This window comes from Lissotriton helveticus, chromosome 9 (assembly GCF_964261635.1).
Source record: "Lissotriton helveticus chromosome 9, aLisHel1.1, whole genome shotgun sequence".
Taxonomy (NCBI): Eukaryota; Metazoa; Chordata; class Amphibia; order Caudata; family Salamandridae; genus Lissotriton; species Lissotriton helveticus.
In genome coordinates, this window is record NC_136070.1 from 1,171,952,408 (window position 1) to 1,171,978,268 (window position 25,861).

The window sequence follows — 25,861 nt, forward strand, 5'->3', positions numbered from 1 at the left end:
TTGGCCTCATTAAAGGGAACAAGCCTGGGCACTGGCTCACATTCGGCGTCACTGACACCCTCTTTGACCCACTGGTTATTCAGCAACGGTAAAGGAATCCTCCAGTAGTAGGTGGCATGCACTCAGTGCTTTCAACAAGCAACCTTTATGGACTTCTGTGTCACCAACAGAACATCCTCAGGACCTTTGTAGCATGGTTCCAGACTTTTCTTCCTCTGAAAATTTTGCACCAGGATAAAGTTCCCAGGCTGAATGTGGTGGCCGGGCCCCTCTGGTATGGAAGGTAGGGACTCCCACACCTGTTGGGGAATAGAATGTAAACTTTCTGTTAACTGGCCAAGATAATCAAGCAACACGGGATAATCAATATCTGAAAATTTACGAGGATGTGGGATGCCCCAGACAATTGCCGGGCATCCAAACATGACCTCATAGGGTGACAATCCTGTTCTAGAATGGGCTGTAGTTCTTATTGACAGAAGAGCTAACAGTAGAGCATCTGGACATTTCAACCCAGTTGTCTCCTGAATTTTCGCCAATTTCAGTTTGAGAGTACCATTGTACTTCTAAACCAAACCTGCTGACTGTGAATGATTGGCAACATGAAATTTCTGTCTAACATGCAAACCATCACAAATCGGCATAATCACTTTCTCATTAAAATGACTTCCGCTGTCACTCCAGATAATTCGAGGCAAGCTGAATCGAGGAAAATACTCTTTAAGGAGCACTTTCACAGTTGTAATGGCCATATTATCTTTAGTGGGGTAAGCCTCAACCCATTTGCTGAACACACATATGACTACTAAAACATACTTAAGATTATTGCATCTTTCTAATTCAATGTAGTCCATTTGAAGGACTTCAAAAGGAAAATTAGGTGGTGCAAAACTACCAGGTGGTGTAGGGGTACCCTTCCCTGGATTATGTATCATGCAGCCCATGTAATGTTTCACCAAATGTGAAGCTGTCTTGGAGATGTTATTGTTATGCCATACAGGGGCTAGCAATTTACAAATGCCTTTCGAACTAATATGAGCTGGACCATGGGCCAAAGTAACCACAGGAAGTACATATGCATCAGGAAAAAATCCATTTCTGTTGTCCAGATTTATCAATCCAACACCCTTTCTCATTTACCTGTGCTGCACTCTCCTACCATTTCGCTAATTCCTCTATCTTGGCTTCACTTTGTATCTACTTCACACTTTCAATGGTGTTTTAAAACATAACGACTCATGAATCCACCTAGCTGGACCTGCGACAAACATGCATTTTTATTTTACTTCGGTTAGTCTCCTTAGCTACCTGATCTGCAAAGGCATGTCCTCTACCCACATCATCAGTAACCTTCTTATGAGCGCTTCACTTAATTATTGCTAGTCTCTTGGGGAGCATTAGAGCAGACAAAGGACACAGTATAAGGTCGTCATGTTGAATCTTGGTACCATGATAGGTCAGAAACCCTCTCTCTGCCCAGTGTCGCCTGTAGTTATGCACGGCCCGAATGCGTAATACCTTTCAATATACATAATGACAACCAACCCTTCACTCAATTCACAAGCAATGGCAGCAAGCTCAGTGGCTTGAGCCGACTGATAGAGGACCCATGATGTCTCTACTCCGTACGCAACATAGTGATAGCATAAGCCTCAGTGGTGGTGCCAACTGGTAATTTAAAACAGGAGCCACCGCCATATAGTTCCCCTTGAGGGTCAGATATGGGAACATCAGTCAGGTCTACCCATCCTTTTGTCTCTTCTTCCGTCCAGAAAATACAGTCATGTTTGTCAACTGTATCATTCTCGAAAGGGAGGGGAAGTAACGTGGCTGGGTTCAGAGTGGCACATCTTTTATTCGTAATATGCTTAGTAAACAGTGTCAATTCATAACCAGTAAGACGTGCACTGGTGAGGAGCTGTGTCTTTGTCTTATTCAAAAGTGTATCCACAGCATGGGGTACCATAACTGTGAGGTACGTACCAAGTACGAGTCCAGCAGATTGTCTGATTAAAGTGGCCACAGCGCGACCGCTCTCAGACAGCTCGGGAGGGTTCTTACGACAGGGTCAAGTACAGCGGAAAAATAAGCGCAAGGCCTCTGTTTGTCCCCAAACTATTGTGTTAAGACAGAAAGTGCGCAACTAGCCATCTCATGAACATAAAACACAAACAGTATTTTATAATTAGGTGTGCTAAGCACCGTAGCTGAACAAAGCGTAGTTTTTAATTGTTCAAAAGACTGCTGTCATTCGGACGTCCAAGGCAAAGGCTCATGCACTGCTTTTGTTGTTAATGCAAGCAAAGGTTTGATTAATAACAAATAATTTGGGATACACTGGCGACAGTAGGAAGTAATACCTATAAAAGCGTGTACATCTTTTTCAGTTTGCGGAATGGGCATTTTATTGATGGTACTGCTTCACTCAGGGATCAACCTCCTACCCTCCTTTGACAGGAGGTGCCCTAAATAGGGGACCTCCTGTCGACAATATTGAAATTTGGAAAGAGAGACCTTATGTCCATGGTGTGCCAAATGCAACAGCAATTTGACTGTACTGTCTTTGCAACCTTGTTCTGTATCAGAAGCAATTAACAAATCATCGACATACTGTACCAATACATTACCTGGGGAAAGTGAGAATGAAACCAACTGACTCTGTAATGCCTTACTATAGCTACTAGGACTCTCTCTATAGCCTTGAGGAGCGCAACAGAATCAAAAACGTCTGCCATAGGAATACTGAAGAATGCATTTTTCAGATCAATAACAGAAAAGAACGCCGCAGTCGTTAAGAGCGTAGTAATATCAGGAACCACCGGAAATTGCAGAACCACTACTTTATCAACCTCACGCAAATCAATCACAAAGAGATAAACATCAACAAGGGCCTCAGAGGAATCCGAGGGTGTCCCCTTAAGGATCCGAAGAATAGGACTATTACAAATGTTAGCAGACGTTACTTCAACTACTCCCTTTCGTATCAAATCCTGAATAATCTGAAGAAGGGCCCGTTCTCCTGCCTGCGGTATTTTTTATTGGTGAATATGGGGCACAATAGTTTTATCTTTAACCTGTATGGAAACTGGTGGTATATGCAACAAACCCATATCTGTATCTCCTGTGACCCATAGTGTGGGTTGTACCTCAGTGAATTCACTGGGGGGTGGGGGCACATCCTAAGACAAACATTGTCTAGTAGTCACATCTGGACCCATAGTAATGTAAACACCAGCAGGGGAGTAACTTCTTCAATAAGTCAAAACCCATCACAGTTTCACCACAATCAGATGTTAACAAAAATAGAGATTCCACAGTGAAAGGACCATCAGTTAATGCAAGGGGGCATGAAATGGGGCTGGCAACCGGTACACCTGAAAAACCTATCAAAACATTATTTTGGCCAGACAGGGCCACCCCAGGGACCATATGTCGAGAAACAGAACTCTTTGTCGCACCTGTGTCCACCAAATATTCCTTAGTCGAACTCTGCAAATCCGCTGTGACATAAGGACCATGCTGATCAACAGGTATCTGAACTGGACCCTCACCCCTCCTAGCTGTAAGACATGCCTGTCACATCATCAAACTCATAATCATCATGATAATACTTCCCATCTCTGGGGTCATCAAAATAATTATTATCAGAATGGCCCCTAGGAACCGCAGCATTCTGATTTCGATCAGGCCCTTGGCCTCTACCACCAGAACCCCCTGCTCTAGAAGATGCAACCTTCTGTAAAAACACAGGGCACTGGCTATGGCAATGTCCTTCCTCCTTACAATACGCACACTGAATATGCCCCAGAGGTGTTGTTGACGGCTGCCTAGTATGTGGGAGTTGTCTAGAAGGACCTCCCCGGCCTCTGCTGTTACCAAGAAATGCCTGCTGCTACAGCATCTTCACCTTTAAATCCTTATGTTTTTCGTGAGTTTTATCCTTTTCCTCTTAATCACAGTGTTCATAATATTGGACCATATTCAAGATAACAGAGGGAGGAGACGTGGACCAAGCACTTTCAGATGCCTGCAAATTAGTCATTATTTCTGGAAGAAGATTAGTAACAACGAACAAACAGACTCTCCCCTCAGTGGACATATCCTGCCCACTATAATCCAAAAATGTGTCTTCAAACCGAGTAAGAAATCGGACACATACTCATCCTTCTTCTGTTGGCAGGCCATTAATTGGTCCCAACTTACCTTCTTAGGTGTAATAAGTGTGTGCATATTTGTAATAATATGACCCGGCAAAGCAAGTACCTCAGCACAGGCTTTGATTACTTAATTAGACAACCCCGTGGTTCCAAGCAGAAAGCAACTGCCACACCTAGCGTTGCAGCTAGTGAAACTGATGCCTCATCTATAGTAAGTAGTGAGAGTGAAGAGGTGAATGGAGGGGCGGTGGCCGAACCAGGCACACGAGAGAATGATTTTTTAGAAGAGGTGAAGCGTCACAGAATTGGGAATCGGGACTCCACGATCAGGGGCAGAGGTGGCGGAAATACAAGACTAGGAGAGGATCCAGGGGCAGGAGGACAACAGGATGCAAGAAGGGGAATGAGGCTGAGGTCATGGAAGGATTGAATGATATGCAGAGCAATATTGAAAATGAGATTGAGATTATCAATATATCTGAATTTGAATTGACCAATGACATGATTAAACTGTTGAAAAAGGGACTAGGATTTTGTCCTAATGTTATCTCGGACTGGTACATGACCAAGATTGATGTTTATAAATTTGTGAGACTTTTGAAAATTAAAAAATTTTTTGTTCATGCACCATTAAAAGACAAAAGTACTACCTTACACAGTCAATTAAGTGACCTGACCATAGAAGGGGTTAATGCTACAAAACTGTTACTTTCATTGACAGAGAATGAGGAAGACCCTATTACACTGTCTAGAGTCTTGGAGGACTTAGAGATTAACAGATATCTCAGTCAAAGCAGCGGTCTAAAATTGAAATCTAAGTGGACTCCTCAATTGGGCATAGGCAATACTATAGATGCGTTCCACAAGTCTGTGGAATTTGAAATTGATAAACTCATAGATAAACGGTCTAAGGGTGGCTTCTACAAAAAATCAGACAATCTTACACAGGGAGAAAGAAAAGCACTTAAACTCCTTAAATCCAATAATGACATCACAATTCGAATGGCTGACAAGGGTGGCAACGTGGTAGTAATGGATACCATCAAATACAATGCAGAAATTATGTCACAGTTAGATGATCATAGATATTACGAGCCTTTATCCAACAATCCACTGCCATCCCTAATGATAATGATCAATGAGAGACTTAGAAATTGGTATGATATGTCGCTATTGGATTTGGATGAGTATAACTATTTGACAATCACGACACCTAAAGCTCCTTGTTTATACACCTTACCTAAGGTACATAAGAATAGGGAGAACCCACCCGGACGGCCAATTATCTCTGGTATTGGGGGTCCGACTGAAAAGATATCTGAGTATATTGACATATTCATGAGACCGTTTGTTGAAAATTTACCCTCCTATATTAGGGACACTAAGCATGTTTTGAATATGATGTCAGATGTGACCTGGCAAAGTGACATGTTTCTTGTAACACTAGATGTGGTCTCATTATACTCAAATATAGACCACACTTTGGGAATTCATGCAGTGGAGACCTTTTTCAACAGGAGACCAGCTGAGTACTATGAGCACACAAAGATGATACTAGATATGACACAGATAGTGCTTAGTAACAATGTATTTATGTTTAACCGTAATTGGTATAGACAGCGCCTTGGGACCGCGATGGGCTCCAGGTTTGCTCCGTCTTTTGCCAACCTGTTCATGGGATGGTTCGAGGCGGAGTGGATCTGGGGTCGTCGTGGGGTCAGGTGGACTGAATATATTCAATATTGGGGTCGTTTCATAGACGACTGTCTCATGATCTGGACCGGCAGTCTGGAGGACCTTCTGTGTTTTTTTGAATACCTTAACAGTAATGATGTTAATTTGAGGTTCACAACCCAATATGATAAAGAGAGGATTTATTTTCTCGATGTTGAGTTATATATAAAAGGAAATAAGTTGTGTTCCAAGATGTATAGGAAGGAGACTAGTTGTAACTCACTATTACACGCTAAGAGTTGCCACCCCAATTCTCAGATAAAATCCATCCCGTATGGAGAGATGGTCAGAGCTAGGAGGAACTGTTCGGAGGACGATGAATTTAAGGATACAGTACAGGATATGTCTTCCAGATTTCATGCTAGGGGTTACCAACGGGCTGTTATTGAGAAGGCAAAAATACGTGTCCATAAACTTGAACGATATCAAACATTAAAAGATAAGGAAATTACAGAGAAGAAAGAACGAGAGGTACGCCTAGTGACTAATTACAATACAGAGTCCAATAAATTGTACTCTATTCTAAATCGACACTGGCACCTGTTATCTTCTGATAAGGATTTATTAGAACACATTGGACAGAGACCGGCGGTGACCTTCAGGAAAGGGAGAACCTTGGCGAGTGACTTAAGCCCAAGTTATCCAATTAGAAATAGAGAAATTTGGCCCAGGAGTGTGACTAAGGGATTTTACAAATGTGGGCGTTGTAATTGCTGCAGATGGGCCTGTAAAAAGATTGTGAGTTTCAGCTACAATAATTCAGTAATGTATGAAATAGATACTTTCATGAACTGTGAAACCTCCTTTGTGGTGTATGTTATAGCCTGTTCATGTGGACAGATTTACGTGGGCAGCACGATAAGAAGACTAAGAGACAGAATGATGGAGCATATCAGGGCTTGGAAAAATGGGGACACTAGATACCCAATAGCTGCTCATTATGTCCAGAACATTGATAATCAGGAAAATCACCAATTTTGTTATCATGCAATAGAGCATGTACTTCAGGATCCCAGGGGAGGTAACAGAACTCTGAAACTCAGACGTAGGGAGGTACTGTGGATAATGAAACTGAAATCGGTCCAGTATGGGCTTAATATTGATAATGAATACCAGTACTTCTTGGGCAATGAGTAGAAATTGGGCTGATCTTTGACCTATGTGTTGTTTCTTTTGCAACTTTCTGTAAATATATTAATGACTGCTGTCGACACCTAGCAGATTTCTGGAACTAGACTGTACAGGGACGCACAGTCCCTAGGATTTAACTTTGCTTCCCTTCTAAATATTATATGTAAGATGATGAAATGTGATTGAGTAGTTAAGATGATATTGCACCCTCGGTTGCCTTACGTTTGGATAACTGGCTAACATTTACCCTTCATTAACTCTACTCACCCTCTACCATGGCACAATATGGATACTTAATATGGTTTTATTTTTGTGATCTGGCTACTTAGGTATGTATAGATATATGAATGGATTAGTACATTATCCCGGAGTTTACGGTTGATAAGCATAGGGTCTGAATTAGATCTATGAATTACTCTGGAAATCCGATCGTAATCGGATAATTGAATGGATCGCCAACGTGTATGGATATTATATGCATCATTACACTATGATGCCTGTTAACGTATCAGTGATATTAGTTTAGACCAGAAATATATATGGAGTAACGTGTGTTTACTCTTAATAATGTTACGAACATACTGAAAGATGGCGCTTACATACTATCGCATCTTAGCCCATTCCAAGATGGCGCCCATGTGTAATGCCGAGATTTCGTACTTTAGTTTAGTTAGCGTACTTAAAATACTATATAGTACGATTATAGGTAATTGTATGATTCTGGAGTATTGATATTCATTTGGCTTGAGTGCATATTTAATTTCTTGCTTGGGATTTTAGAACTAATAGTAACATGTTACAAGATGGCGCGCGCTGAAACAGCATATTTAAGGACACTCTAAGATGGCGCCCAAGTTAGACGCCAATACTTGGATGTGAACGTTTGACTTAGAAGGAAATGCTTATAAGCAGAACACAGGTATATTTCGAGTCGAGTTGGCGGTAGTTTTATGGAAACACTAAATTCTGAAACGGTATTGATATTTATATCCGTTTCCTTTTACATATATTTCAGGCAGTCGAGATATTTGAAGATAACGACGTTTGGTGAGTGTGGGCAAAATTTATCTACTCTATGTAACTAGAGACTTGATACGGGTTATCTTACTTTAGTCATTATTTTGATACAGATAACCGTATATTGACCAAGAGAAGACGACCCTGTGCATAATATATAATTTATAGTTACCGTTGGTGAGTATATGTAATTCTATCTTAATTATGGGAGGAGAGAATGGATTAGCGCATTAATATTTGGTGTTTTGACACTTACTGATCTCCCTCACTTGTATAGAAGTGAATGTGATATTGATAGTGGGGATGACTCAGGGCAACATTGTACATAAAAAGGGTTATGTGAAATAAGTTTATCTAAACTTGGTATATTGTTTACAGGAATATACATTGACACAGATGTTTGTACTCACAGGATGGTTTAATAATTTCATTTATGGCATATGGACCGTGAATTGAGGTGTGACATGTGCTATTTCTATTGTTTAGGATACTTTGGATGTTTGGAGTCTAAATGATAATATATTAGAACACACCAGATGATTTTTACTGGGTGAGTTTTGTAGGATACGCGTTAGGTTTAATTCTATCCAGCAATATATACTTGGTTTGCAACATAATTAATTTTGATTTTGGTAGATAATTATAGGTGTTTGGAGAGACAGACACTGTTGACATATTGCTGGATGAGTTACGAGGAGAATTTTGAAGGTAAACCCGATTGATTCATAACATAGGGGGTGATCGCTTAATTTTAGCTGGCATATTATTTCTGTTTGGATTCACTAGTGGGTCAAACAGGTGCCTTTTGGATAGAAGTGACAGGATATAAGGTATATATTATATGTTACGCCTCTGTTGTTACAGATTGATTGACTTGTTCGTGTTATGAGGACTATAATATAAAAGAGAGATTACGGAAAGATACAGAGGTGATTATTTACCCCCACCTTGCTTATATATCTTGGTAGTAGGGTTTTTTCTCTTTCGTTTTACACTGGGTGCTTATTAAGACTGGAATGGCTTTCTGTTATTTCATTTTTCTCACTTCAAACTCTTCACTCTGCAGGCCTTTTATCTTAATGGTTGGCGATTGGTACTATTTCACATCTAATTTTAGTTACATGAAAATATATTTTTTACTGATAGTAGGAAATGTTTTGTTTGATTACAGCCCTGAAGAAGTCGAGGTACAATATATACACGACGAAACACGTGTTGGCTGGTGTAATCAACTTGTGAAATAAATTATAAGGACTTCTTATACAGAAAGTGGACTTTTGTTTGCATTGACTTTGGAGATTATATTAATTTGAACCGACTCCTGAGGATTGGAGTTACTTGCCATATACACGTTGGAATTACTTGATTGAACTGTGGGTGTGCTCAGAGGATATTGTTTTCAGTATTGCTTCACATGAAGCCAGTTGATGTTGGATACGCATCATTCCTCTTGAAGCACCTTAGTGATTACTACAAATAATTATATTTTGTACCCTGATGTTAAGGTAGTGCGCCCATAATAGGTTGGTATCCACTTCTTAATTGAACTTTTTTGCAACTTGGAGCTGCCACCGGGAGGGTACGTTATACCTATCTTTATAATGAATAGAGATCAGGAAGCACAGGAGTTATTTAATAATCTCAAGACAGGGAAAAAGCAAGGCAAGACAGTCAATGCACCGACACCTGCTAAGACGGAGGGTCTGAAGGAGAAATTCAAAAGATTGGAGAATTTGAAAAGACAGGAGCTTAACAAGTGGTGGGACGCAGCTACATTGAAACAGTATCTTCTGCTTAATAGAATACCTAGGGGCTTGAGGTCTCAAATCATGCCCACATACGAAAACCTGGAACCAGACCTGTTAGCAAATTGGGAGCGAGAGCTCACAAATTCCTCCAGAAATCTTATTAACATTCTTATAGAGAATGCAGAGAGGAAGATTAAGAAATTGCTCGAAGAGATACATAAATTAGAGGAGGAAATTAAAGAACTTAACCAACCAGAAGTGATTATGAAAAATTACACTATTTTGGATAACTTCCTAACAGATCTCCAGGCAGATATAAAGCGTAGGAAGGCACGGAAGCTGCAAAGAGATGAGAATGATTATAAAGCGGGCCGCGTTTTCACCTTTGCTAAGCGCTTTGATTACTTAATTAGACAACCCCGTGGTTCCAAGCAGAAAGCAACTGCCACACCTAGCGTTGCAGCTAGTGAAACTGATGCCTCATCTATAGTAAGTAGTGAGAGTGAAGAGGTGAATGGAGGGGCGGTGGCCGAACCAGGCACACGAGAGAATGATTTTTTAGAAGAGGTGAAGCGTCACAGAATTGGGAATCGGGACTCCACGATCAGGGGCAGAGGTGGCGGAAATACAAGACTAGGAGAGGATCCAGGGGCAGGAGGACAACAGGATGCAAGAAGGGGAATGAGGCTGAGGTCATGGAAGGATTGAATGATATGCAGAGCAATATTGAAAATGAGATTGAGATTATCAATATATCTGAATTTGAATTGACCAATGACATGATTAAACTGTTGAAAAAGGGACTAGGATTTTGTCCTAATGTTATCTCGGACTGGTACATGACCAAGATTGATGTTTATAAATTTGTGAGACTTTTGAAAATTAAAAAATTTTTTGTTCATGCACCATTAAAAGACAAAAGTACTACCTTACACAGTCAATTAAGTGACCTGACCATAGAAGGGGTTAATGCTACAAAACTGTTACTTTCATTGACAGAGAATGAGGAAGACCCTATTACACTGTCTAGAGTCTTGGAGGACTTAGAGATTAACAGATATCTCAGTCAAAGCAGCGGTCTAAAATTGAAATCTAAGTGGACTCCTCAATTGGGCATAGGCAATACTATAGATGCGTTCCACAAGTCTGTGGAATTTGAAATTGATAAACTCATAGATAAACGGTCTAAGGGTGGCTTCTACAAAAAATCAGACAATCTTACACAGGGAGAAAGAAAAGCACTTAAACTCCTTAAATCCAATAATGACATCACAATTCGAATGGCTGACAAGGGTGGCAACGTGGTAGTAATGGATACCATCAAATACAATGCAGAAATTATGTCACAGTTAGATGATCATAGATATTACGAGCCTTTATCCAACAATCCACTGCCATCCCTAATGATAATGATCAATGAGAGACTTAGAAATTGGTATGATATGTCGCTATTGGATTTGGATGAGTATAACTATTTGACAATCACGACACCTAAAGCTCCTTGTTTATACACCTTACCTAAGGTACATAAGAATAGGGAGAACCCACCCGGACGGCCAATTATCTCTGGTATTGGGGGTCCGACTGAAAAGATATCTGAGTATATTGACATATTCATGAGACCGTTTGTTGAAAATTTACCCTCCTATATTAGGGACACTAAGCATGTTTTGAATATGATGTCAGATGTGACCTGGCAAAGTGACATGTTTCTTGTAACACTAGATGTGGTCTCATTATACTCAAATATAGACCACACTTTGGGAATTCATGCAGTGGAGACCTTTTTCAACAGGAGACCAGCTGAGTACTATGAGCACACAAAGATGATACTAGATATGACACAGATAGTGCTTAGTAACAATGTATTTATGTTTAACCGTAATTGGTATAGACAGCGCCTTGGGACCGCGATGGGCTCCAGGTTTGCTCCGTCTTTTGCCAACCTGTTCATGGGATGGTTCGAGGCGGAGTGGATCTGGGGTCGTCGTGGGGTCAGGTGGACTGAATATATTCAATATTGGGGTCGTTTCATAGACGACTGTCTCATGATCTGGACCGGCAGTCTGGAGGACCTTCTGTGTTTTTTTGAATACCTTAACAGTAATGATGTTAATTTGAGGTTCACAACCCAATATGATAAAGAGAGGATTTATTTTCTCGATGTTGAGTTATATATAAAAGGAAATAAGTTGTGTTCCAAGATGTATAGGAAGGAGACTAGTTGTAACTCACTATTACACGCTAAGAGTTGCCACCCCAATTCTCAGATAAAATCCATCCCGTATGGAGAGATGGTCAGAGCTAGGAGGAACTGTTCGGAGGACGATGAATTTAAGGATACAGTACAGGATATGTCTTCCAGATTTCATGCTAGGGGTTACCAACGGGCTGTTATTGAGAAGGCAAAAATACGTGTCCATAAACTTGAACGATATCAAACATTAAAAGATAAGGAAATTACAGAGAAGAAAGAACGAGAGGTACGCCTAGTGACTAATTACAATACAGAGTCCAATAAATTGTACTCTATTCTAAATCGACACTGGCACCTGTTATCTTCTGATAAGGATTTATTAGAACACATTGGACAGAGACCGGCGGTGACCTTCAGGAAAGGGAGAACCTTGGCGAGTGACTTAAGCCCAAGTTATCCAATTAGAAATAGAGAAATTTGGCCCAGGAGTGTGACTAAGGGATTTTACAAATGTGGGCGTTGTAATTGCTGCAGATGGGCCTGTAAAAAGATTGTGAGTTTCAGCTACAATAATTCAGTAATGTATGAAATAGATACTTTCATGAACTGTGAAACCTCCTTTGTGGTGTATGTTATAGCCTGTTCATGTGGACAGATTTACGTGGGCAGCACGATAAGAAGACTAAGAGACAGAATGATGGAGCATATCAGGGCTTGGAAAAATGGGGACACTAGATACCCAATAGCTGCTCATTATGTCCAGAACATTGATAATCAGGAAAATCACCAATTTTGTTATCATGCAATAGAGCATGTACTTCAGGATCCCAGGGGAGGTAACAGAACTCTGAAACTCAGACGTAGGGAGGTACTGTGGATAATGAAACTGAAATCGGTCCAGTATGGGCTTAATATTGATAATGAATACCAGTACTTCTTGGGCAATGAGTAGAAATTGGGCTGATCTTTGACCTATGTGTTGTTTCTTTTGCAACTTTCTGTAAATATATTAATGACTGCTGTCGACACCTAGCAGATTTCTGGAACTAGACTGTACAGGGACGCACAGTCCCTAGGATTTAACTTTGCTTCCCTTCTAAATATTATATGTAAGATGATGAAATGTGATTGAGTAGTTAAGATGATATTGCACCCTCGGTTGCCTTACGTTTGGATAACTGGCTAACATTTACCCTTCATTAACTCTACTCACCCTCTACCATGGCACAATATGGATACTTAATATGGTTTTATTTTTGTGATCTGGCTACTTAGGTATGTATAGATATATGAATGGATTAGTACATTATCCCGGAGTTTACGGTTGATAAGCATAGGGTCTGAATTAGATCTATGAATTACTCTGGAAATCCGATCGTAATCGGATAATTGAATGGATCGCCAACGTGTATGGATATTATATGCATCATTACACTATGATGCCTGTTAACGTATCAGTGATATTAGTTTAGACCAGAAATATATATGGAGTAACGTGTGTTTACTCTTAATAATGTTACGAACATACTGAAAGATGGCGCTTACATACTATCGCATCTTAGCCCATTCCAAGATGGCGCCCATGTGTAATGCCGAGATTTCGTACTTTAGTTTAGTTAGCGTACTTAAAATACTATATAGTACGATTATAGGTAATTGTATGATTCTGGAGTATTGATATTCATTTGGCTTGAGTGCATATTTAATTTCTTGCTTGGGATTTTAGAACTAATAGTAACATGTTACAAGATGGCGCGCGCTGAAACAGCATATTTAAGGACACTCTAAGATGGCGCCCAAGTTAGACGCCAATACTTGGATGTGAACGTTTGACTTAGAAGGAAATGCTTATAAGCAGAACACAGGTATATTTCGAGTCGAGTTGGCGGTAGTTTTATGGAAACACTAAATTCTGAAACGGTATTGATATTTATATCCGTTTCCTTTTACATATATTTCAGGCAGTCGAGATATTTGAAGATAACGACGTTTGGTGAGTGTGGGCAAAATTTATCTACTCTATGTAACTAGAGACTTGATACGGGTTATCTTACTTTAGTCATTATTTTGATACAGATAACCGTATATTGACCAAGAGAAGACGACCCTGTGCATAATATATAATTTATAGTTACCGTTGGTGAGTATATGTAATTCTATCTTAATTATGGGAGGAGAGAATGGATTAGCGCATTAATATTTGGTGTTTTGACACTTACTGATCTCCCTCACTTGTATAGAAGTGAATGTGATATTGATAGTGGGGATGACTCAGGGCAACATTGTACATAAAAAGGGTTATGTGAAATAAGTTTATCTAAACTTGGTATATTGTTTACAGGAATATACATTGACACAGATGTTTGTACTCACAGGATGGTTTAATAATTTCATTTATGGCATATGGACCGTGAATTGAGGTGTGACATGTGCTATTTCTATTGTTTAGGATACTTTGGATGTTTGGAGTCTAAATGATAATATATTAGAACACACCAGATGATTTTTACTGGGTGAGTTTTGTAGGATACGCGTTAGGTTTAATTCTATCCAGCAATATATACTTGGTTTGCAACATAATTAATTTTGATTTTGGTAGATAATTATAGGTGTTTGGAGAGACAGACACTGTTGACATATTGCTGGATGAGTTACGAGGAGAATTTTGAAGGTAAACCCGATTGATTCATAACATAGGGGGTGATCGCTTAATTTTAGCTGGCATATTATTTCTGTTTGGATTCACTAGTGGGTCAAACAGGTGCCTTTTGGATAGAAGTGACAGGATATAAGGTATATATTATATGTTACGCCTCTGTTGTTACAGATTGATTGACTTGTTCGTGTTATGAGGACTATAATATAAAAGAGAGATTACGGAAAGATACAGAGGTGATTATTTACCCCCACCTTGCTTATATATCTTGGTAGTAGGGTTTTTTCTCTTTCGTTTTACACTGGGTGCTTATTAAGACTGGAATGGCTTTCTGTTATTTCATTTTTCTCACTTCAAACTCTTCACTCTGCAGGCCTTTTATCTTAATGGTTGGCGATTGGTACTATTTCACATCTAATTTTAGTTACATGAAAATATATTTTTTACTGATAGTAGGAAATGTTTTGTTTGATTACAGCCCTGAAGAAGTCGAGGTACAATATATACACGACGAAACACGTGTTGGCTGGTGTAATCAACTTGTGAAATAAATTATAAGGACTTCTTATACAGAAAGTGGACTTTTGTTTGCATTGACTTTGGAGATTATATTAATTTGAACCGACTCCTGAGGATTGGAGTTACTTGCCATATACACGTTGGAATTACTTGATTGAACTGTGGGTGTGCTCAGAGGATATTGTTTTCAGTATTGCTTCACATGAAGCCAGTTGATGTTGGATACGCATCATTCCTCTTGAAGCACCTTAGTGATTACTACAAATAATTATATTTTGTACCCTGATGTTAAGGTAGTGCGCCCATAATAGGTTGGTATCCACTTCTTAATTGTACCTCAGCACAGGGTTTGTCTCCTGACTTCCTTTCCTGATCCCATCCCTTAATTACATCCTATGTACCGCCCAACTCTGCAACATGATCTTGAGTATGGACCTGCCACAAAATATCAACCGGAACAAGAAGACCAAAAAACATTTCAATATCAGCGAGAGTCATTACAATAGAAGAGGCAACCTCTGTTAGTTCCTTATAATAGGCAGTGGGATTTTTCCTAGGATCAAGCAACGTAGCCTTAAGAGCCAAAACTTCACTTCTTTTCCATGGAGTGTAAACCCATTGCTCCTGGAAGCGAGCAGCCACGGCCGGTCTAGTGACAGCTCCGTTCCGATCCATCAACTCAGGTGTTTCTGGATGATCAATTGGGCGAACTTCACGCATAGGGAAGTGAGTAATTTTAGTGGGACTCTTATCACACAACCAAACCTTTATAAGAGACTATAGTGGCAATATTTGCGAGCACCTGTCATGGAGTTAAATCAACTACATAGACACAATCTCTAATATCAAATACCACTTGTGGGGCCTCTATTTTGATGTGCGTGTGCCAAAGGTCTATCAATGTAGCAGACATATGTTGAAGAACGCGCTGCTGTAGAAAAGACTCAAACTCACACACAGCTTACCAAATATCCTCAGTGTTATAAACCACATTGCTAGCCCACTCCATAGCCTGTCTTGATAGTACTTCCTTCTCACCCTCACCTACTCCAGGGCACACCAACGGACTCACTCGTTCCCTTAATCTCATCCAATCTCGGTCTTCAAACACTCATACAGGCGTTTCAACATTCAAGGATTTCAGAGGATGTGTAACGATAGGAGGAGGAGTAATAGGAGTAGTGGGTACGGTTGTAGTCAAGGCTTGCAATGGAGGAGAATGGGCAGAGGACAGAGGAGTTAGAACTGTAGATGTACCAGAGGTCACAGTCATCAAAGATGGCGGGGTAAGAGAAAGAACGGTGGGCACCATAGCCAGAGCTGCTGAAATAACAGTCGTATATATGAGGGCTACCGGTGCAGACGAAACAGGATGCTGTGACTGTAAAAAAACTGTGCGGGGCATAAGGAGACGGGGGCACAGTATCTAACAACTCCTCTATAAAAGTGACATTTTCTTCTTTGGCCAGATAGGACTTGTCAATGTACAACCGAAATCTCCTATCCTCACATTCTATTCCTGTCTCCTGTTTTTTCCTATCATATGCTACATCTTTCTGCATCAATGTCTGCGTTCTCCCTTTCTGTGCTTCTTTCTCCATTTTTTACTGCCTTTGCTTAGCCTCCTTCTGCCAAGTTCGGAGAGAATCAAACATCGACTGTCTACTTCGTCTCTTAAACAACTGTTCCTGTAAAAACCCAATCTTCTGTTCATCAAAGGTGCCCGTCAAAGGCCACTGCAATTCGACATTGTCCCTCGTATATTTGGGCCATAACGTACTAAATATAATAGGGTCAAGGCAATGTTTCACATACATATCAACATTTTGGCTGCCCTCAATAGGTGCCGGCTGAGCTTCTCGCAGCTGGGCATCTGCAGAACAATGACAACACAAAGTCCAAAATTTGCTAAAGCCAGGCATGGAAAAAGAATACTAAGTCATTATTTCACCTGGCAAAGTATTTGCAAACACTTTTTACCAAAACAGTCCTTGGACCACAACAAACTCAACCAAAATGGTACCATATCCACATAGAACCAAAACAAACTTACCTAATATCAGTAGAACAAATTAACCAATTCTCCAGGGCTGACTCTTTGGACCAAACAGTCAGATCAAGGGTTTCGCCACTCAGGACTCAAGTCAGGATGACCACTGGGCGAGGTACCGTCCGGCAGGACAGAAGGAGCAGCTGCTAGTAACAGACACTCTTTTGTGCATGGATCCCTGAGCCGTCAGTCCGACCAGACGATGCCCTCGACCTCCCCTCCGTCTGTGGAAATGGGATGGATCAATCACCCGAAGGAGTCCCTGTTCTCGGGCGCCGTTTGAAGGAAGTGGCCCGCCTAGGGCCACCCGGGCCACTAATGACCACCTCATCTGTACCAAATGAAGAGTCGGGGAGACAGTAGAGAATACAAACCAATAACTGTTTAGTCATATGCATTCAGAGTGGAGCCCCATCTGTAAAGTCGCTAGGAGTGCTACAGAGTGAACTGAAATCAACAAGCATAGAGATACATTATGTATGTTTCATAGCTGGGCAAAAACACACCCACTATGGAATTTTCCAAGCAGATGCAGCTGGGCAGAGAAATACAAAAAAAAGGTTTCAGCGCTCATATTTTGCACAAACTTACATAGTGCAAGGTTGTTCCATCCTGAACCCACCACCAGACAAGTGGGAGAGGGCCTCTATCTAGTGAGAAAGCTATGCACTGACATGAACAGTGTACTCATTACTGAAACAAAACCTAATGTTACAAAAACAAAACTCAGGAGAGGGCATTTCTCTGAAATAAACAAAATCAGTTTTGAACAGCCTAAAAAGAAAATGGTGCAGCGAATGCTAACCTACATAGGGCACTGTGTGAGCACAAATGGGTCCATTCTAACACCAGGAGATGCGTTTGCAGAGTGGTGGAAAAAGGGGGCATGGGCTAGGGAGACCTCTTATCAATCCAGCTGTGTGGGACTTACTGAAGGTAACAAAAGGGGTTATTTGTCACCGAGGAACCTTTACAACCAAGGGACTTCATCCCCCAACTAGTAATGCACCAGGAGACATGTTTGCAGAGTGGTAGAGATAGGGGGTAAGCCAATAAGACCTCTCAGCAGTGTGGGACTTACTGAAGATAACAGGAGGAGTTTTTGGCTCACAAGAACATCCTTTTGGATGTGGATATTTAGAAAATAATACAGAAATCATGGAAGAACCATCATCTTAAAAATAGTAATTCCTGCAGCCATGGACAACGGAAGTGCAATCCATCTTTTAATTTGCGTCGATAATCGCTCAACTGCTGGTCCGTAATTAAGTCGGATCACCTCTGCTGTTTCGCAGAGTAGCTAAATTCCTAGATATTTAGGGGGCTCATCGCACCACTGGAGAGGGAACCCGAGAGTGAACGGGACCATGGTTTCCATTATTGGAAATATTTCTGATTTGTCCCAATTAATGCGTGATGTAGTGACGCTTTGCCTTGTGTCAAGCTTGCTCGCTGCACCTTCAGTCCAATTTTCAACTATGATTTGGCCTTAGCTTTGCTGTCCATGATGGCTTCCAGATCTCTTATCTTTACTTTGAAGGAGTGTAGCAAGTGCAGCCCCCGCTTAAAGCATAACTGTGAAATTAAATATTTCTAATCATTATTGAGTTACCCAATTTCTTTATATGTTTTTATCAGTCATTCCCATACTCTTTCTAAATCTTATTGTTTTGAAAACAAATCTAGTTTATCAAATATACTTAATGTTAAACATTTAGGCTCCACATTCAAACTACCCAAAGATAATCCCATAAATCGGGCTACTTAAAAAACATCATTTACCATGTCTGTAATACTATAAAATAAACGTATCATTTAATAAATTATTAGATTGAAAGCAAGCCACACTTATCTGTTTGGAGCAGCAAACAAAAGGGAAGCTAGATGGCAAGAGGAGAGCTTAAAATAGACTGTGGAGTTCTATGCACTTTATGTGGTCATATGTACTCCTTCTTTATTTTTTAAAGTGTTGCCGCTCAAAGAGGTGAAAAAAAGGATTATGCATAACCATAAAATCACAGTATAGAATAGGTTTATATGCAGTGTGATATACCTTGCTTATTTTGTTTCCACACCCACTGGATGTCTGAATGTGGAGAAAAGAGCAGAGTTGCCATAGCAGGGCCTTGTTTTATTGTGACACTGAGAACAAAGCTGTCTTTCCTCCACCAGCTGCTAAGACGTTTGATTGTTTATGTTCAAATGTCGGTCGCCTATGAACACTGTGCCGCCTCACGAGGTGTGTCATGGTCACCCCATCAGCCAATTGCTCATTTAACTGATTCTATAACAAGAAAGGGGACAAACCAGTAACCCAGGGGCCTGGTTAGGACAATTGATAAACAACACATGTGGTCCCTACAGAGAAAGTGTGGCCCCTGACTTCCACTGCAATACATTTAAAGAACCCTTCTTACAAGTAATTATTCTCCATTTTACATGAATAATGTTTCAAAAATAAAAAAAGACAACATTTCAGCAACAACAATAGCAAGACAGGGTGGTTCTGCAAAATTGGCTGATTAATTTTGCATTGTGAGTCGAAATATCGACAACTTCCAATGTGGGCTGTGTTATAATTTGATTAGGGAGTTCGCCACTCTCAGTACGTGTGTCGCAGATAACATCACATTATCCCTTTCGGTTACATGTACATATTACCAGTGTGTATAGCATCAGCGCACTTTTTAATGACTGTATCCCCTTCACTGCAATGTCATTGAACAGGAGCACGTCGTCTAGCTATTGATATTGCTGAAATCTTGTCTTTATTAATTTTGTAAATAATATTCCTTTAAAATGGAGAATACATGCCCAAAACATATCAGCAAATGTTACCTGTAAGAAGAGTTCTTTAAATCTATTGTCTTGTAAGTCAAGGGCCCCACTTCCCTCATAGGAACCACCCATTTAACAGAGGCCTAGAACATTGAAGTCAACATACTCTTCAGAGCCATACACAGGCTCACCAACATCCAATCTGTGTTGATTTTCAGTAGTTAGGGACAATCTCTCAACTCTTGTGAGATGCTGATGCTTCCTGCCTCACAACTTGTTTGACCCTTCGAAGCGGTCAGTCAAAAAAATCCCCGGTCCCTCTCAGAGTCTTAATTTATTAAATATCAATTTACTCACAATCTCCTCCTGCGTTTCTGAATCTGTAATTCCATTAGTCGCCAGTTATGCTACCTCAGAAAAGTGCAGAACACTTCATGAAGTCAAACAGCTGCTTTATTGAGAACATGGAGCTAGCATCTTCCTAATAACTGGCACCATGGGCATCCACCGATTCACAGAAAGTGGTAACACTTGGGGTTACATCATGTCATGTCATTGGAATCCAAGTGAGCATCACAGCACTTTCAGTATTGAAGGCTGAAGCTATATGACAACTATAGAAAGGCAGGTGTTAAGCAGTGATGGTTCATGCTAAATTGGAAATGCATACTTTATGCTGATGTAAGCTGATTCCTATCAATCAATGCAATTGATCCAGGTCAGAATTTTTGTAATGCTGAGCATTAACATACTTCAATAATGCCTGCCTTCAGTTATATGATGAAGATGCAAGACCTCCAGCATTCAGCAGAGTGGAACGCTGAATGGCTGGACTCTTTCTGGGTTCAATGTAAACGATCCCTACCGCCACACAGTTCAGTATCACCTAAACCCCGCTGTAAACATTGTCCCAGGAGAAAGCTACAGTTGACATCCAACTGCATGATAAGCGCCAGGAGTGTCTGAGAAGGTTTCAGATTGTACTAACCTATACTTTTAACCCAAATATAATCAGTACATACTTTCTCTTTATTTTGAAGCAAGATATCTTAAAGAGGACAAATGGGTGCATGTTGTGACATTAACAATAAAAAAATACTAACAGATCTCTTGTCATGCCTTTTTTCAGAGCCACAGGAAGGTTGCTGGAAAAGTTCGAGGTTTCAGTGAATGTTGCAGCTCAAAGTAAAGTTACCTTTGAGCTGATTTATGAGGAATTACTCAAGCGAAAGTTGGGCAACTATCAGCTGCTCATCAAGGTCAAACCCAAACAACTAGTCAAACATTTCCAGGTATGATTTACCAAAGTTAACTTTCTCTCTTGTAGATATAGTAAAGCCATTTTGTGGATGAACAGAATTTTGTAATGGTACCTTAGCTGTGAAAGTGTGTACAAAGATATCTCTTACAAAAGTCAACACCCGTTACAGTCACCACACTATATCATTAGAGTGTGTACATGTTTTCAACGTATCATTTGCCTTTTTTAGTGTGTACAATGTGTATACACTCTTAATAGAGTGATTGAATATCCGCCAATCTTTGTCTGATGTCCTAGTTCGGACAAACTCAAATTCGGGTCCTTAGTTTTACATATGTGGCTCAAATAGCACATCAATCAATGTAAGTAAAAATCTTAAAAACGAATGCTACTTCCTTTATTGAAAGGTAATTTCTTTATGTCACAATTAATTGCAAACGTTATACTCCATTCACTCTCAGCTTGCTTGGCATTTTAGAGGCAGGTTTCCAGTTTGAAAAAGCAAGTGCAGAAGTAGTGGTGAGGTGTTTCTTGCAAGCCACAGTCCCTGATTTCATAGCCATTCATATGGGGTTGCAAAATGTGACCTGTCTAATATTCAATAGGAAGGTTATTTTGTGACCTCCTCTGTAAATGGGAAATGTGCGATGCAACATTTTAGCCATGCTAATACATCACAGAAAGCAGCTTTAGCTGTGTGCAGCAGACAGCCAAACATAGGTGCTGGGGACTTACCTATGGGAGGCTTTGGATTCTGGCAGTAAATGTAGATAAACAATGTTGACAAGATTCGGCTACAGGAACGTTATGTTCATGCCAAACAGAAGGTGAGAGCAAGGTCCTAATGCAAATACCCTACCTCCTGGGGAAACATGGGGCTCACGCTTGGAGACATTAGACATCTCTGACACCATGGTTGAATCCCCAGCCTCCCAGGCCTGGTGTGTCTTCCTCACTTACAACCATTTAGTCACATATATTTAAAGCAACCTTTGTTTCACTGAAGAGGGGGAAAGCACCAGGACAGAAGAAGTCTATGGGGACCCTTGTAACAACAATCCCAAACTCTGGCCTCAGTACTTAGATCTAGCCAGATACTAAGGTCATGGAGGGGAGTGGAAATATTCCCAATACACAAGAAAGGTGGCTCCAATGGGTCCTGTATGGATCTTGCACCTGGAAGTCACTTGTGCAGCAAGCGCAAAAGTGCATGCATGTGAATGACTGGAGTGATACACAAATATAAGTACGGAATATTTATTCATCATTAGGGCACCCAGCGTACACCATTTAATGATGTATATGTACATAAAAAGTTCATTTTTGTTATTTAAAAATGTAGACAGCAACAAATTTGTTAGTTTTTTTCATAATGATGATGTGTTGTTGCAATAGTAATTCTCCTTAGTATGGGAGAAATCGCAAGTTCACATGCTTGGTGAACAAGCTTTGCTGAACAGCCAATGGAGTTCAATTTGTAGGATTATGACTGAACTTCTCTTAGAGTCCGAATATGAGTCAGCCTGAGGTATGTTCCTGGTGTTAGCGCATTATTCCTACACTGTGATTAAAAGCTGTAGGAACATGATAGCCCCCCAGTACACAGTGTTAGAAAAGCTCAATTAGGAGTCCCATGCTACGTTTGGGCATCAGGTCTCAAGAAGGTCCTAGTCAGGCCTCCAGGAAATCTCCCTGAATGAGTGGGGGCATGGACACAGTACTGAGTTACCAGTACCAGCTGAGATATCCCTCTGTATCCTGGACAAAGTGAGACAAGCCCTGTTAAGTGCTTTGTGTATCACCAGGGGATAGCTCAAACAGATCCCTAGACAGGGACCTGGGAAACCAGGGCGAATGTTTGAGTCACTGCTGGTGTGGCTGTTGGGCTGGATTACAGGCTGAGGCAGGAGTCGCCCTCACAGCACAGGTCAGGACAGGAACAACACAGTGAGGAGTCCTTTGCTCTTCTGTGGCATCAATCTCAGACATCCTCAGGCAAAACTTTGGGAAGTCTGCATTGGTATTGGCATAGGATTGATCCAGCTGCCTCCGTTGTCACTCTTTACCACAGCCTGAGCTAGAAAACTCTTATGAGAGATTTCTTGTTGTGCCTGGGCATAAAGCTAAATCAAGGTCCTCAGTCAGATCTCCAGAAGGCTACTTTGAATGAATGGGACAATGTTAGTTGTCTTACTTTTAAAGCACGATCCAGGGGTATTTGTATACTAAGGACAAAGTTCTAAAATCCTTCTTTGGAGTCTACTGTTCCTCCAGTAGGTAAAGCTCAGACAAAATTCCAGTCAGGCTATCAAAAGCCTGTGGGCATGGTTGAGTGTTTGATGGTGTGACTGCTGGTCTGTGTTCCAGGCTCCAGCAGAGGGTGTCATTGTCACTTATTATGCAGAGCTGGATTATGTGAGCATGTTGACGAGACATGTGCTCAACTGTAGTGTCAAGAAAGACCCCAGTCAGACCACCAAGAAGCTTAGATTATTGGCTGAGGCCACGCACACTGGTCTGGGCCTTAGGCGTCTACCAAAGACGTCCCTCTGTAGTCAGAGCTGAATTAGACAACACTGCTACCAGAGTTGAAGGTGGCTGTTTTTGAATGCTGGCCATGCATGTGCATGCCTGTGGGCACAGTGGCTATGTGGGAATGCTTTTTCTTAAAGGGACATACACTGAAAAGAAACATGTCTATTTTTTCTTACCCAAATATTTCTTTATTATTAGCTACCAGCAAAAATGGTTCTGGGATGTCTCTTGGTTCCATAACATCTAACTTGGTTTTAAAACCAATTGGGACATCATTCAGGGGGTGGTCCCTTTAAATTTCATGAGAAGGTATTTCCACATTGCCCCCATGGGGGTGCATGCCCAGCAGCCATCTGGGATAAATTCATTGGGAACGCCAATAAGTCCTTTACCTACCTGCACTCTTGCGCACTTTTCCTCCTCAGCCGACTTGGCGCTGTTGTGGGAATTGAAAGCCACTCTGTGCCCTTCAGAGGTGCCATCAAGGGGGAAGATTTGGGGTGGAGGTCTAGTTGTTTGGCCCCTCCCGCCCTCAAAAGAATAAAAGACGTGCTGTAGCTCACGCGCGCAGACAAAACAGATTAGCATTTCCTGAGGCGGAAGCCGGGAACAAAGTTAAGATGCTCGAATTTTTTACTGTATGTTTTAAAATCTCTTGCACTGTCCTTTACCTACCTGCACTCTTGCGCACTTTTCCTCCTCAGCCGACTTGGCGCTGTTGTGGGAATTGAAAGCAACTCTGTGCCCTTCAGAGCCGCCATCTTGGGGGAAGATTTGGGGTGGAGGTCTAGTTGTTTGGCCCCTCCCGCCCTCAAAAGGATAATATGGCCACACCCACCCGGACGCAAAGCGGACGCGTGCAGCGGGCGCGCCGCTGGCATGCCGAAGGCACGCCAAAGGCAAGGCCGTCTGCGTCTGTCCGCGCCACACCGGGCCCAGATGCCTGTCCCCCTGCCCAAATTATCACCTACTCCTCAGAAGACCTAAGAAATATTCACCAGGTGATCCACTCGCCTTGTCCCACCACTCTTGATCACCTGATACACCTCCGCATCTCCCGAGATCCCACAAGTCAACCAGGACTCTTGCCCAGCGCCCCTCGCCAGAACCAGTGGTCTATCCCAGCACAAGTTGCCGATCTAAAACTGCACATTTCCTACCTTAACATCCCTTCCCTAGTCAAGCACCAATTAGATATTTTTTTCCTCCTCTTATCAGACAAACCTGACATCTTTTTCGTCACTGAAACATGGCTCAAGACTGACTCCTCCCCGGACATCTTGGCAGCCCTCCCAGACAATTACTACATCCTGATTGTAGACCGGGCCCCAGGGAAAGCAAGAGGTGGAGTAGCGGCCATCATTAATAAAGATCATGTTTTTACTTCCATGTCCACATTTGATCTCCCCGCAGTAGACAATGTAATTATCAAATTCGAATCTAAAGACGGACCATTAATATGCGTATTAATATATAGACCCCCACAACATATGCCCCTTTTTCCTCTCTCACTGTGCGATCAATTGGCCGCTATGGTCATCGACTACACAAAATCCTCTTAATCTGCGATTTCAACTATTGGTGTAACCACGATCTAGGCGGCCCTCAAACCAGCAAATTAATGGAGCTTCTCTCGGGCCTCAATTTTAGTCATCACATTGTTTCCGCTTCTCACGTTAAGGGACACACACTTGACCAGGTGTGGAGCACCAATCTCACTGTATCCACACCAACCATATCCCCTTGTATATGGTCCGACCATTTCCTTATCAATTTTAATATCTATTCCGATATGTAGTAAGCCCATGGCAATCAAGGGGGGCCTCATCAGAAAATGGGGCACCCTCGACAAACAAGCCTTTTTGGAAAGTCTAGAGAGCTCCATACCAGCTGACAACGTAGACCTCGATCTGGCCGAAGCAAATATCTCAGACTGGCTATTAGCAGCAAGTAACATACATGCCCCTCTAAAAAGACTCAAAACAGCCCGCCGCTCGGATGCTCAAAAGTGGTTTTCCCATGACCTGAGGGTCCAAAAACTAGACTCCGCCAAAAGGAGCGGAAATAGAGGGGAGCTT

General features: G+C 41.3%; 1 protein-coding gene across 5 annotated transcripts in view; it reads left to right on the top strand.

Annotated features, from left to right (window-relative positions):
- LOC144782331 (inter-alpha-trypsin inhibitor heavy chain H4-like) overlaps positions 1-25,861 on the top strand; it is a 473,908-nt gene that overhangs the window by 77,852 nt on the left and 370,195 nt on the right. For all 5 annotated transcript variants that reach the window (XM_078661646.1, XM_078661649.1, XM_078661648.1 and 2 more), the window contains exon 4: positions 21,117-21,279. In XM_078661646.1, coding sequence (XP_078517772.1) covers positions 21,117-21,279 — 163 coding nt within the window. The remainder of the gene's footprint in view (positions 1-21,116; positions 21,280-25,861) is intronic.